At 36.9% G+C, this 15,046-nt stretch overlaps 1 protein-coding gene across 4 annotated transcripts in view; it reads left to right on the top strand.

Moving 5' to 3' along the window:
* Nucleotides 1-15,046, top strand: part of CDKL5 (cyclin dependent kinase like 5) — a 78,740-nt gene that overhangs the window by 49,647 nt on the left and 14,047 nt on the right. For 2 of the 4 annotated variants that reach the window (XM_088532727.1, XM_088532730.1), the window contains exons 10-14: nucleotides 2,196-2,356; nucleotides 4,117-5,143; nucleotides 8,101-8,202; nucleotides 8,458-8,563; nucleotides 10,055-10,178. In XM_088532727.1, the coding sequence (XP_088388853.1) occupies nucleotides 2,196-2,356; nucleotides 4,117-5,143; nucleotides 8,101-8,202; nucleotides 8,458-8,563; nucleotides 10,055-10,178 (1,520 nt within the window). The remainder of the gene's footprint in view (nucleotides 1-2,195; nucleotides 2,357-4,116; nucleotides 5,144-8,100; nucleotides 8,203-8,457; nucleotides 8,564-10,054; nucleotides 10,179-15,046) is intronic. The other 2 variants (XM_088532728.1, XM_088532729.1) reach the window with 2 other exon arrangements.

Here is a 15,046-nt window from a genome sequence, read left to right on the forward strand (position 1 = left end):
ATGTAATTTCCCTTTGCTACTAAAATAGTTGTAGAAGCCCTTCTTGTTACCCTTTTATGTTCCTTGCTTCCTCTAGTTCCAGCTTTAGTTCCAGACTTTGGCCTTCCTAATTTCTTCCCTTCTGTTCCAAAGCAGTGCTTTGTATTCCTCCTCCACATCCTGTCCTTGATTCTCCTTACATCATCCCTTTTTGCATTTTTGTTCATTAAGAAGTTCCTTGTTTAGCCAAGCTAACCTACCAAATTTTGTGGTCTTGTGTGTAATGAGATGGTTTATTCCTGAACTCTCAAAGTTTTCCTTTCTAAATCAGCTGACTTGCTTGGACAGCTATCCTTGGATGGCAGCTTTTCCAGGGATTCTGCCTGGCAATCCCCTAAAGAAGTTGAAGTGTGCTCTTCTAAATCCTGCCTCCTATCCCTGCTTCTTGTCTTTCCACTCTTCTTTTGAATCCTGTCCTTAATCACCTCAGGTCACTGCCACCCAAGTTGCCTTCTTTGACCAGATTTGTCATCAGTTCTTTACTGTTGATGAGGAGTGAGTCAAGTAGACTATGGTTCACCCCTTCCTTGTTTGGCCTCTCCAACAGCTGCATTAGGAAATTGTCACCAACATAGTCTAGAAATCTCATGGCTTATCTGCATGGGCTGGATGTCTGGATAGTTGAAATTCACTGTGAAGCCAAGGGCCAGTGGCTAGGAAATTTATGCTTCTTGTTACAGAAAGTCATCCACTTCATCCTTTTGGACGCATGGTCTATAGCAAACCCTTTCTTTAATATCTCAAGTATAGTTTTCACTTCTAATGCTGCTCCAAAGACTATCTGCAGACACTCTTTCTGTTTTATACTTGATGCAGTCCAGGAACCCCTTTCAGTGGAGTGCCGCTCTGTACCGTCTCCCCACCCCATATCCTTCTGAAGCCAACCGGAGCTCTCTACAGCCATCGTCTAGTGCTGTCCCACCAACTCTCTGTGCTCCCAGTCATGTTCACAGCCATGGACTTTCATTTCTCCTTGCTTGTGACCCAGGATCTTCAAGTTAGTATAAGGGAACTTGAGATTAGTCCCTGAACATCCTGTCATGTAAGCAGGAGTGTGAGAGTCGCACTCATAGCTTTCCCATGTTTGTTTAGGCCATTTGAAACACTATCGTGATAAGCACCAGAAAAAAAAAGTTAGGAAAAAAGTAGCAAGTCAGTGCGCAATTTGTCAGTGGGAAAATGCAGATACTACATATCAATGACAAAACTGCATAGAATTGTTGAATAATTGTTTTATTTCTTGACCATTTTCCTTTTTTGAAGGGCAGGGATCAAACCTGTGAAGGAAGCTGCTGCATTGTTAAGTGATTAAATACTACCTTAACACATATGTAGATACATTTGTGTGTGTGTAACTGTCTACATTCACACAGACACATGTGCACACACACACTCACACACGTATACATCAAGCTGGTTTTTATTCAATGTATATAACCCTTAAAAATATCTGTTCTTCTTATTTAATAATCAGTCAAACTTTCATCCTTGCTCACAGTCATGCATGTTGAAATATTCCAAGACTTTTTAAAGTTTCTGCAAGAAACTCTTCTACCTTCTCAAAAAACAGCGCTTTGGTTTTTGATGTCACCATTTAACATTCATTTAGTACATGTTAGAAAGTGTCTTTGTTCAGAAACATAACAGATCTAACAAAATTGTAAGGCAGATGTTAATCTGAGCATATTCTGAAGAGTTTAGATGAGTCTTTAAAAATATAAATGAACTTGAGCCCCTACTGAATTGAAAATCAGAATCCTTTGTTTTTAAACATATTGTATTTAAAATAATATTTTTTGTTAATAAGAATGTTCTGTTCATATATTTATTCTATTTGTGTTTATAAAGCCTATTTCATTGATTTTACTACAGGTAAATTTAAAGTTTTTAATTGCAAACAATATCTTCATAAAGTATATCCTGAAAAGTATGTTTTTTAAAAAAGTAGTATTTTTCATAGTAAATAAGCTTGAGACCTGCCACTTGTAAGTAGGACATAGTATTTTGAAAGTGTTTGCTTGTGTTATATGTAATTTAATAATATAACATTAAATAATTCTGACAGTTATGTCTAATCACAGAAAACCTGGAGATTTATTTTTTGGTGGTGCCAGTACAGATACTAACGCTTAAATTTTGCGGTTTGTTTTCCAAAGAACTTACTAAAGCTAGATCCAGCAGATAGGTATTTGACAGAGCAATGTTTGAACCATCCTTCATTTCAAACTCAAAGACTCTTGGATCGCTGTGGAAGTTCACCTTCGCGGTCAACCAAGAGGAAACCTTACCATGTAGACAGCAACACGTTGTCTAACAGGTAACAGCTGTGTGACCATCGTACCTGTCTTTTGTTATGCCAGTGAGTAAGTCCCTGTCATGTTTAAATCCAGCATCACGCTCAAGAAAATGTAGTTGCTCGACATGTTAGGCACATTTATATATATATAGGTATATATCTGTCCATATTGTTGAATCATTTTGTTCTATATTGTTCAAGGAAATTCTCCGGTGCAGAGAGCCTCATGTTGTTCCTCTAACAAAAGAATTCCTGGAGGTCACCTTCCAAAGCATGCAGGACAGTAGCGTTTAATCCTTGGCATGTCTAGGATTGTTCTGCACACTTTAGAAGATCTAACCTTTAAACTTTTTCTTTAGCTTCTCCTTTGAAATCTAAAAAAAAATCCTCATTTTAGACCTGGGGATGTGGCTTTAACAATTTTTACTGACTCTGAGATAGACACCAAAAAGATTTAGCTGCCTTGTAAACGTTTTTGATAGAACTTTTGCCATTCTAATGCAATTTCTGTCTAACACTAAGCTTTGCCTACCTGCTTGCTAGGCTCTGTATATCTCTAAACTAAAAGTAAGGGAAGATATCTGTCCTTTTAACTAAAAAAATATTTTAGCTTTACATTAAAAGTGCTAAATTTATATGAATATAATAGAGCACATAATTAGATCACTGAAAGTGGGTGATACAGAAGCATTATCCAATTATAGTTAGCAAGGTCAACAAAAGTATGTACTTGTCTAAGCAGCCATCTCAGTTTATTTCTCAGTAGTATATCAGAATTTTAGATTATGAATTAGATGCAGAGATAAGTAATTTAGCTCTGAGCTAAACCATTCTCGGTTAGTCAGGCTGTCAATGGGCACTGTTTAGTCCTAGCTGCACTGCTTCCAGGGGCAACATAAGTCCAGAAGCAGAACTGTTTTTGTGTGCCGTAAGACCTGTGCTAATAAATCCTCCTAAACTCAAGCTGAATGTTTGCAGAACCAACTCATGATCCCATAATAGTCCTGTAACTCCTAAACCAGGAGAGCTGCAATGTACAGTGAAGATACTGAGTGACCCTGCCCCACGTCCATCTGGTTCCAGCAAGCCTGGTCTAGTTTGGGGGATGAGATAGTATGCCAAAAATTGGGTGGTGCCGAGTCCTGCAGAGACCAGGGTTCCTGAGTTAGACCTGGTTGTCCAATAGGGCTTCCTAGGCCACGCTGAACTTATGCGCGTTCCTTTTAGATGTCTTTATCAGTACAGTGTACTCTTATTTTCCACATGCTCGCACCCTTTCCCCTCCCCACATCCTCAGGCCTGGCTTACCTGGCTAATGGAGCATTGACAGTGTAGTTTTTATTCTCGGTGTTGGCATGTTTGATTGTTCCACCTTAACTTCGGTGTGTCAAATGCATTTAAGAATTCTTTCAATGAATATACAGCTAACTCGCATAATGCAGTGTTTACATTGGTGATCTGTGTATATATTATTCATGCGTACATGTGAACATGCAAATATATATGCTGGAATTTTTGAAGTTGTTTTAAAATGTTAACCAAAGCTGAGTTTGTCTGCCAGGATTTAGCCATAAAGAAACAGCCATATACTAACACTTGCACATCTGTTGTTCTAGGGGAGTTCCTGCTGTCTAACTGGTAATATTTGATCTCGCTACAGTTAAATTTTGTGTTTTAAGGACGTCTCCTTCTTGATATGAGTGTGCTTTTATTAAAGTTGAGGTTATTAACACATGACTTTTATCTGGTATATTAATCCTTCTTTATGCATTTTGATGTAGAAATCAAGCCAGCAAAAGTTCTGCCTTGCAGTCACACCACAGATCAAACAGCAAGGATATACAGACTCTAGGGGTTGGCCTGCCAAGAGAAGAGGGTCTTCCAGCAAATGAAAGCTTTTTAAATGGGAACCTTTCTGGAGCTGCACATAGCCCAATGCACGCAAAAAAATCAAACAACCCACCCGGGTCTGGCAACAAGGATCTAGCCAATAATAACATGCCACATCTTCTTAGTCCAAAGGAAGCAAAATCAAAAACAGAATTTGATTTTAATGTGGATTCAAAAAGCTCTGACGGTCCTGGTACGAAATACCTGAAGTCAAACACCAGATCTCAGCAGAATCGGCACTCATTTATGGAAACTTCTCAAAACAAGACTGGGACGCTGCAACCCGGTGACAAGCATAGTCGCCACAGCTATATCGACACTATTCCACAGTCTTCTAAGAGTCCTTCATATCGGACAAAGTCGAAGAGCCACGGGGTTCTGACCGACTCCAAATCCGTGGGCAATCTCTCTGAGGCCAGGGCTCAGGCTGCGGAACCAAACAACAGCAGGTATTTTCCATCCAGCTGCATGGACTTGAACTCCCCCACCAGTCCCACTCCTCCCCGCCACAGCGATAACAGAACTTTGCTCAGTCCGTCTGGGAGGAACAACCGCAGTGAGGGCACCCTGGACACCCGAAGACCCTCAACAAGACACTCCAAAACAATGGAGGAGCTAAAACTGCCAGATCATGCGGACGGAAGCCATTCTCACTCGCTGTCTGCTCCACACGAATCTTTTTCCTATGGTCTAGGTTATACCAGTCCTTTTTCTTCACAGCAGCGCCCTCATAGACACTCTATGTATGTGAGCCGGGACAGAGTGAGGTCAAAGGGCTCAGAGGGTGGCTTAAACGTAGGGCAAGGGATGGCAGCCAGAGCAAACAGCCTGCAACTGTTATCTCCACAGGTGCAGCATAAGTCACTCACAAGGTCTGTTGGCTCCTCACGAGAAGACTGTACAGAAGATGCTAATAGGGTTAGTGCTTAATACTGCTTGCAACAGAAGACTTCCCTTCCTCTCTGTATTTCCTGTAGGGAAAGTGTTCCGCCCTCTATTTATTTGTTTGCATAGTTGCTTGTTTATTTGTGTTTCTTCAAGGCAAGGGTTGTTAGATTTTTCAGACAGGCTACATATTCAGAGCTCATAGGAAGAGTTCTCTTAAAAAGTACTTGAACTGCTAATGCCGTTCTCTTAAAGTGCTGAAATGTGAGAACAGGCAATGTGTCTGTCAAGTTAAAATGTAATAAGTAGTTGCTATTTGTTGGTTATGATCTCTGATGTCATCTTTACCGTTAATTAACTTTCTTTTTTCATCTTTTTTCCCTTTTTTTTTTTTCTTTTTCTTATATATCTTTTTACTGTGAAAGCTAATTTTAAAGTGAGCTTTTCACTTGTTTATAGCAGAAGATTATGGCTGAAATGCCATAATTTACTAGTGGATTATCAAATATGCTGCAGTATTTCTCTTGATTAGTGTAATAAAGTATAATAAAAGAGTAGGATAAAGATTTCATAGTGGAAAAAACCACTGATTAACTGACTCTGTAACAGTGATTCAGTGATTACTGTCACTTGATGTCTTGTTACGTTTTAATGTGATCATTATTCATAAGTCTAAAGCAAGGACTAGTTTTAAGTTGATTTACCTTCCTCACGCAGCACCTCTGAATTATTTGAGTTTTTACTTAGGGGGATTGCATTTGACCCCACATCTTTAAATTGCTGTAGTATTCATGCAAAGAAAGTACAGAAAATGAGCATTTTTGTACATGTATTTGTGGTAGAGTGACCTCTAAAAAGAGAACACCGTGTTCAGATTTGTTGACAAACTGGAGAAAGTCAGAAAAGATCTGTATAATAATTACTTAAGGTTTAAATTATATGTTTTATAATGAGAGATTAAAAGACTTTTGTCCACTTAGAAATAAGAAATATTTGAGAGCTAGGAAATATTTGTTGCTCAGTTGATAGGCATCTATAAATATGATAAAAAGTTTTCCATTAGTTGGTGACTCTTCAATTCAGTGGGAAAAATGTATTTTTTTCCCTGTTAAGCACATTACAAAATGAATTTTGTATTTACCATATTTCCTCCACTTTGTCTTCATTATAGGAGGAAAAATCTCACTGAAATAGGAGAAATACAGTCCAATTTAAATGAGAATAACCATTTAAAAGTCACTTTAGCATTTCCATTTCAAAACCAGACTTTATTTCTATTTTTGTGTAGCCATTTTCTCTCATTTCGCTTGAGCTAGGTGTTACTTATTCTTGAAGATGTCAACAAAGGCAGTAACACCAGAGTTTTGATAATAAAAGCTCACACTGCCTGGTACTTTTCAGTATGTTAGGATCTTTTTCTGCAGTATGTAGAGAATGTTAATTTGATAAGCAATTTAAATTTTATTTCCTATTCTGTAGGACAGAGTGTTATTATAAAATCATTATTTCTGTTTGACAGTTGATTGACAGACTTGTATTTTAGTTAGAAAAATGATGTACTGCCCACTGCTTACGGTTTTGTTCATTTTAGTCTGCTTTGGAATGTGTGTTTGAATCAGTTACTTCTAATTATTTTTGTGTGTCTTTATGGTCAACATCTTTAAACTTAAGTCTTTATTTAAATTATTTAATTTTAAATAATTTTAAATTTACTTTTAAGTGAGCATTGCCACTGGAGTCTGAAAGGAAAAATACAATTCTGTAGTGCTCTTTAGCTATTTTTTATTTGTTTTTATAAGTTTCAAAACCAAATTTGAATTAAATTATCAGTCTTATTAAGCCTCAAAAAGGCATTTCACAAAGAAATAATTTTTGGATTTTCTCCTATCTTGTTTATTTTTTGACATGCTCTATATTAGAAATAAGAAAATTTCACTTCCATCAAATTACTGAACTCACATGTTCAAGAATATCGGGAGTGATCTCCATGTTTCTTTATTCCTATTATTTTTTCTACTCAGTTCTACTGCCTTCTCTCCCACCATCCTTCCCTCCCTCTTCTCTCACTCTCTTTCCCTCTCCTGCTTCTCTCTGTTGTTCCTACTTCTCTCCCTTCACATTTTATGAAGTTTAAAGAAAAATCAGGGGGGAAAAAAAGACAGAGAGAGATGTTCAGTGTTAGTTTTGGGGTTTTACAGGTCTCCATCAAATACTTGGAGTCTTTTCAATTTTTAGATTAATGTACACAAGAGGGGTCAAGCAGAAGAAAATCAAGTACAAGTTGCTGTTACTGTCTCTTACTTGTCGCTTAACTGCTGATAAATAAGATCTATGTTACAAGGACTAATCAAATGCTTCAGCCCTCTGTAAATTTTAGAAGAACCAAACTGCAATTTAAAGTGGTTTTTTTTTTCAAGTTGTATTTCTCTTTCAAGAGTTGTTTTTTCTGTGCCAGTGAGACCAAGTCATTATTAATAAAAGGGAATATAATTTTTGCAAATCACTCCTAGAGTGAGTTGAAATCAAAATTCTTTCGGTTTTTAACTTTTTGTCCATTTGGACATTCTAGATTTATACATGGGTTTAGGTATAATTTCCTGTGTGGTCTTGGAGAGATCATTTAATTTTATCTGGTCCTTATTGCAGAAATAATTGTAGCATCTGGTTCATTTAAGATTAGGGTTAAGTCACATTTGGCAGCAAATCATGTGCATATCTGTTCCTAAGGACATGTTTAAAGCACTTTCCAGAAAGTGTTTTATTCAGTAATAGAGGTGATTGTGTCTTTTCTTCTCTTATGTCTGAGTTAACGGTTCAGCTTACAAATTTTTAAGTTCGGAAACTACCTCTTATTATTTGTACGGTAGACTTTTTGACTGTTGGTACCTCCCGGTGCTACTGTATAACAGAGGATAAGAAATAGTGCTATATTATTGCATTTATCACAGACTATATGCATTTCCTTTTTACTTTTTAAAATTTGCTATTAGCAGAGTGACCAGATCCCATCAGAAATGAATTTAACAAGACCTCCAGGAAAAGATTCCTCCAGAGATGTTACAACTGCATTTCAATCGCAGCAAAAATCTGAGGTCTGAGTCATGCTAAAGTCTTTAAAATTACAAGTAAGGGGCAAAATTTTATTAATGCCATGTTTTGTCCTTTTGAGAAAAAAAAGGCAAAACCAAATAATTATTAATTCCATAATTTATGGCTTGATAATGGCAGTTAATTACATGGTAGGAAAATTGTGTGTAGCTAAATTTGGGATTCCTTGCTTATGTACGTTGGTTAAAAACAATGCAGATGTTCTTTAATTTTAAGTAGTTGACTGTTCTTCTGTCTAGGGTGGAACATATCATGATCCACACACAGAAGATGGAGCATCTACTAAAGAAAATAGAATTCTCTATAATGACCCTGTTCCAAGAAGAGTTGGCAGCTTTTACAGAGGTAACTTTATGATGGATTTTTCAAAATTAAACAAGAGTTTTAGCATATAATATAACTAAAACAGTAGAAATGGGTACTGCGAAGTAACACAAACAAATAAGAAAATTTATAGGAAAAAAGAGAGAGAGAGAGAGAGACTGAGTTGGCCTGCTAGGTAGCAGCTATATTAGTGTCATTATATTATTATTTTGCAATGATAACTCACTTTGATTGAAAAGTTTATCTATCTAGTACAGTACCTTGTAAAACACAGGGTAGTTTTATCAGAGGGTTAACGAAAATAAATGAAAAACGCCAAAGTAAACAGTTTATCAGTTTCTAAGCATCAATTCCTATCTTAAATTCTTATTAACATTATATCTAAACGCCTTTGCTCTGTAGCAAATTCCCACACTTATTGATCTATTTGAGTTAATATGGTAGGTACATGGAAATGCAGTTCTTGCTTTTAACCAGTAGAGTCCTATATTTATAGCCTTGTTCAGATTTATTAAAAATCAGAATTTTATACTAGAGTAAAACACATTTATGTAATTCTAGTTAAGAATAAATAATAGAACAGGAGTGGGTTCTGTAAAAATAGAGACACAAACACGTACACAGTTCTGTGCTAAATAAAAGATGGCGGTTTGTACACAAAAGATGGTGATTTCTGAGCAGCTGCCTCTTGTTTAAATCTGGGTAATCCTTTTGAAAAGGAGGAGGATAAGAAGCTAATCACTGTCCTGCAAGTCTTAGGAGGCTTGTGAGACTCTACTGATCATTAAGAACTCCCAATCAGCTACAATTTGATTATGAGTCACCTAATAACCTTAAATAGAGTCATCAGTCTCCCACTGATCCTCTTTGGCTTCATCAGTTGGCTGATGACCTGATTTAGTCATGTTAAAATCTGCCAATCCTTGTAAGTATCCCCTAGCAATATTAAAACTTGTTAGACATATTAAAGCGTGTACTGTGATGGGCAGTGCTTTGAGGGCACTAAGGGTTTGGAGCACATGGAACAGAGAATCCTCAACCCTTAATTGCTTTTATTAACCCTGGAAATATTCCTATAATTTAGACATGGGTTATCTAGTTGCACTAAAGTCCATATTGTTTTTTGGGGGGCCAAGTGTTTCTAAAGGCCTAAGTGCAGATAAACTGCAAACTGTAGTAATTAATGTCTTTAATAACAGTATTGAAACCTCTTTTTCCACTTCCTGTTTTTAAATATCTTTTGCACTAGCAGCTCTCTGTAGATAGATACAGTCTCAAAATCCAAGAATGTCTTACCCAAGTTCTGAAGATAGTATACTGTAATAACCTTAGCTTGACAATGTCACACAAAAGCTAGATTTCCAACCTGTGAAAATGTACAGTTGTGTTTTCTGTACAGCTAGAAGAAAGCCATGTCTTCCATGTTCTGTAAAAATAAAGAGGCAACAGACAGCTGAAAGCTGTGACGTTTGATGGAGTTCAGTATACATTGTTTGCTGTTTCTCTGTTCAGTTCCATCTCCGCGTCCAGAGAGTACATACCTAGAAAACAATGTGTCAAACAGAGCCCCTGTGTTACCAGCAGACAGCAGCACGGTGGCAAACCACTCAAAGAGACAAACCACCTTTGATACCTGGTGAGTTGTTATTTACACGGATGTGTAGGAAGGTGGCAGGAAAAAAGGGATCATTGAGAGGAAGAAAACCAAGTTTATCCCATAGGCTGTTCATTTTGAAAGGAGTATTTCATAACTCTTTTTTTGAAATCTGTAATTGTCTTTACCTGCTTAATTGCTCCCTGTGAGTATACTGAAATAGCGTTGCATGATTTCTGTCCCTTTTTCAGGGACAAGAAATACTTCATTGCACTAACACAACAAATGCATTAAAATTATATGCTTTGGTCTGGTCTTTCCTGTTTTTTTTTTTTTTTTTCCATTATCTATCTTTGGTTAAAGATAATAGAAAATACCTGTGTGTATATAGTATGGATAGCAAGGCTGTAAGCTTCATCTGTGGATTCCAGAAGCCTGAAGTGTCAGACAAATGGAAAAAAAAGTCAAACTGCATGTTTTCATATATGAAATAGGATTGTGTAAATGAAGAATAGAATATTCTCTCCCTACAGTGGGCACTGCAACTCTCATTTTGCTCGTGCACCCCAGAAGGAAATGAGTGCATTCTATGGGATAATGGACTAAACAATATCTTAATGATGTATATTCATTTTAAAAGATGAAAAGCACCACATGGCTTCATTATATAATGTAAAACAATTAACTATAATTATGCTAATAGAATGACAGCATATATATAGTTTTGCAGGACTTAAAGGGAAATACCTTAATTTTGTTGCTATGAGAACTATTCGGTGCTAAAATACCCTTTCACTTCTGCTTTGTTCAATTACAATAAAGCCCACTCAATAAAAATAAGTAAATGGAATTTTAAAGGACTGGTGGGAGGAAGGGACTGTACATGTTCTCATGAGACAACTCTGCTTCATACCATTGTGAAACACTGCTCTCTGAAAACATCGTAGGACCATGCTATCAAAAGAATGGTTTGTTAGCTTAATGTGTTTTCACATGAACCACCTGTGAGGTACCTATCTTATTAAAAAAAAAAAAAAAAAAAAAAAAAAAAGTGGGGGGAGGTGGGAAAGAACACCTAACAACCTGTAATTCAGCTTGTATTCCCGTGTCAGTAGTAGAAGGTGTTTATTCCAAAGCACTATTGCCTCCTGACTTAGTGGACTTCACTTTGTATCCTTCACCTTCTTCTATTTTCACGGCAGTTACTTTGAGGATCTGGTCCTTTATGTAAAAAGATGGTACTTAATTATATGACTTACTTTTGTGTAACTGAAGAAGGTGCTGTTTCCACTTTTGAACCCTTTTACGTATTTCGTTGTCCTTCGTACCTGCACCTCATTATCTTGCGTAGAACGTAGCCATCTGGAACGTGGCTTTGCTTTCTCTATAATTCAGCAATGTAATTGCTGCTGTTACGCGGTCGCTACGAAGAGCCATGCTGTGTTATACTAACCCAGAACTGCACTAGTACATATGTAATTAGAGCTGGTTGGGAATTTTTTGACTAAGTATATTCTGACTTAGAATTTCAGACTACCAAAACCGAAACATTTCAAAGCAACAGACTGATATTATAAACTAACCTTTTATTGGAAGGTGGTTCTGCTCCAGGATGGAATTGTCAGTCAAAGCGAGAGAGGTATTCACCTTGCAATAACAAGTATTCTTGGTTCAGTACTATTTCTGAGAACATGAAGGACTCGGGTTCAGGGCTTTTCTTCCTTATTATAGAAACCAGAGACATGAACCAAGATCTTAGATCTAAGCAGTGAATGCCCTGAATGAAAAGTGGCAGGTTCTTCTGAAGCATATTCTCCGTTTCCTTCAATATCTTCTCTTGAAGCTGTTTCATCTTGTTGAAATGATGGAAGGACCTCAGAAATGCTGAGCATAGTCTAGCAGTTAGGGCCCTCAATTAACTTTGAGACAATTATATTAAGTCCTTGCTCTAGTTAATATACTTAAATATTTCCACAAAGTGGAACAGCTCCTTTGAGAGAAAGAAGGAAAAAAAAAATAATAAGCACTTTTCTTGTGAAATGAATGAATGGTAGTGCCCTCAGCATCAAGCTATCTGCTTTTTTGGCATGCATTTCTTTCTCTTTGCTTTTCCTAGTCCCTATTATCCTGAAATGTTTCCTGCCCAGCTCTACATGTTACTCTGTGCAAGTTGTCCTGGCAATGGTCTAATGTTGCAAAATTGTTCTGTGCCATATATGCAGCTTAATCAGATTCTTCAGTGATGTAGAGTCTGTTTCTCTAATTACTTTTCTGTATAGAAGTTGTGTAAACGCCTATGAAAATGTTGAAAGCTCTAATGGAATGTGATTCCGCTTGCATCAATTTTATGATGAAGTAAATATTTAATGTTCTGCTGGCATACATAGCTGGGATGTGACAATTCGTCTAAAACTGAGTGACGTATTCCACCTTGACTTGCCACTACTGTAAAATATTGCTTCTATCATACTATTGCTCTGTGTTGCCTTTCTTCTGTCAGAGGTTTTGTGAATGTTTTGTTAGGCTGAATTGTCACAGATGCTCCTTTGTCTTTGTGTGCATATCTTCACTCTGTCCTCGCTGTCCTGCCTCTATAAAATAAAGATGTTATACTGCTAAACTTGACTTTTGTCATCAGGATTTACTTTTGAATTCCTAGAACTTTTCTGAGCTTTAGACAACTTGATTTGAACACAGGCAAGTTGTTCAGCTTTCCAGAAAATCTTCAGTTTGCCTCAGTTTAATTTCCTCTAAATTACCTTGAACTTCTCTCTCATTTTTTTCTCCTTTAGGTGCAATAATAGGTATTTTATTCCGTTTCTCTTGTATGACTTTTGTCCTAATAGGCGAGATACTTTACCTCGCTCTGCTAGCATGCCATAATGTGAACTGTAATTACACTTACCAGCGTTACAGTTCCAAGTATCTCTTTGCAATGAACTCTTAAGTTACAGTACTTTATCTCATATCATATTGCAAGTGGTTGCATTGAGCACATAAAGGTATTTGGGGGGTTTGGGAAACTTCTGTTTGAGGGTTGGAACTTCAATGTCCAATTAGATCTATTCATTCTATGAGAACCAGCTGGTCATGCCTTCTCCAGCATATACAGCAAGTTCCTGCAGAAAGAATATATATTTATATCTGCAACCCATATCTTTATGTTTCTTTTTACTTTTATAGAAACATATAAATATATATACACACACCCACACACACACACAGATATGCACACATATATTAACATAAACACACTTTCTTTATTTTTTCACTCAAAAAATGAAGAAAAAAATCCCATACTCTTTGGCATGTCAAAGGCTTGCTGTTAGCTATCTCCCATTAGTTTTCAACACCCCAGAGCAATACAGGATGTTATAGAAATGAGCCAACTGTCCTTAATCTCGCTGTTTCGGTATTAGAGTAGCAATGTAGACATGGCAAGAGTTTGTCTGAGGAGCCAAGTAACTAGTTCACACTGATGTCCATGAGGGTTATCAATGCCTAAGCAAGCTAGTTTAAAGCTTGCTCAGCTGTATCTGCAATATGGCCTGTTTCTGCATTTTAAATACTCTTCAGTTCCATTACAGATTCTGAAATTTTTCGAAAATAATCAAGGAATTTCAAAATTCACAACTTGCAAACTTAAAAGTTAAGTAGGGATGAGGTGTTAAAAAGTCTGCTCTGCATCACTGGAAAACGTGTCACTTCCTAATGGTATAGCTTTCTTGATGACATTCCCTGCATAAGACTCTAGCACAGTATTGTCACCTACTGGGTTTGCTTTTTTCTTTTTCAGCTATTTGGCAGCATCTGAACTTTCCTATTGCTGAATGCAACCTCCATTCTAGGAACTAGGATTTTTACCCTCCGCTTTTCCCAGTCATCAGTGTTTTTTAGTCAAAATTTGATGATGTAACCTGATGTTATTTGCAAGGAAATTTTCCAAATTTGTAGTCATTGATGTTCTGCCTGAGAAATACCTTAACCTGGTGAAGTATATTCTTTACAAGTTTATGCAACCAGCCACTTCCAAATTGTTACGGTTACTAGTATTGCATAATACATATACATGTGTGTGTATGTATATATGTGTAACCTTAGGTGTTATATTTGCAGGTGGAATAGTGGTTACAGCAGCTGCTGGGTAGCTTGTTGGATGGCACATGTAGGTTTTATTGCAGTTAATAAATTGCTATTTTTCACCTGAAAAAAAAAATACAGTTTTAGCAAATTCAGGTTTGACCTCTGAATTTTAGCTTTCATGGCCAAATTTTAGGCCAAGAAATTTTACTATAAACTTTAGCATTTGGGATTGAAATTCTTATGTTAAGTAAACTGCATATTTGAGGAGCTAGTTTCTGACTTCTTCTTCTTCCATTTATGGTAATGCTAATTACTGATGGTTTTATTTTAAGCAAAGCCAAAAGTTAACTTTGAGAGTTAATAGCTCTTCATGTACCTTGCAAAGAAAATTTCAGACATTTAAATAGTTCTTCCTTGAGAGCGAGATCTTACTCATGTAATTGTGAGCTGCTCTGTAAAGAGAGTAGTAAATTGGCGGTTAAAGAAGATTTATAAAGCAGGCTGCCTGATGAGATTAGCGTAACAGAAATAGGCATGAGGAAATACCTCCAAAAAGGAGCAGAATGCAAGATAAGTCTGTGTATGGCAGTATGATTGCAGCATGCTTCCTATTTCATTTTTCAATATTAAGGCACATTAATTTGCTCGCCTCAGGCCTGTTTGCTCCTCCTCCTCCTTGTACCTGCATGAAAATGAATATCTTTCTTCCTCAGTGACAGTGAGTGCCAGTGATAGCTACAGAATTTCTGTTTACGTACATGAGACACCCAAGTGTCTCCGAGAATAACCAAAGTGACCCATAGTATGTGTTCTAACCGGGCAAAAGG

This window comes from Tinamus guttatus, unplaced genomic scaffold (assembly GCF_059628265.1).
Source record: "Tinamus guttatus ecotype Peru unplaced genomic scaffold, ASM5962826v1 Tinamus_guttatus_pri_ptg000470l, whole genome shotgun sequence".
NCBI lineage: Eukaryota > Metazoa > Chordata > Aves > Tinamiformes > Tinamidae > Tinamus > Tinamus guttatus.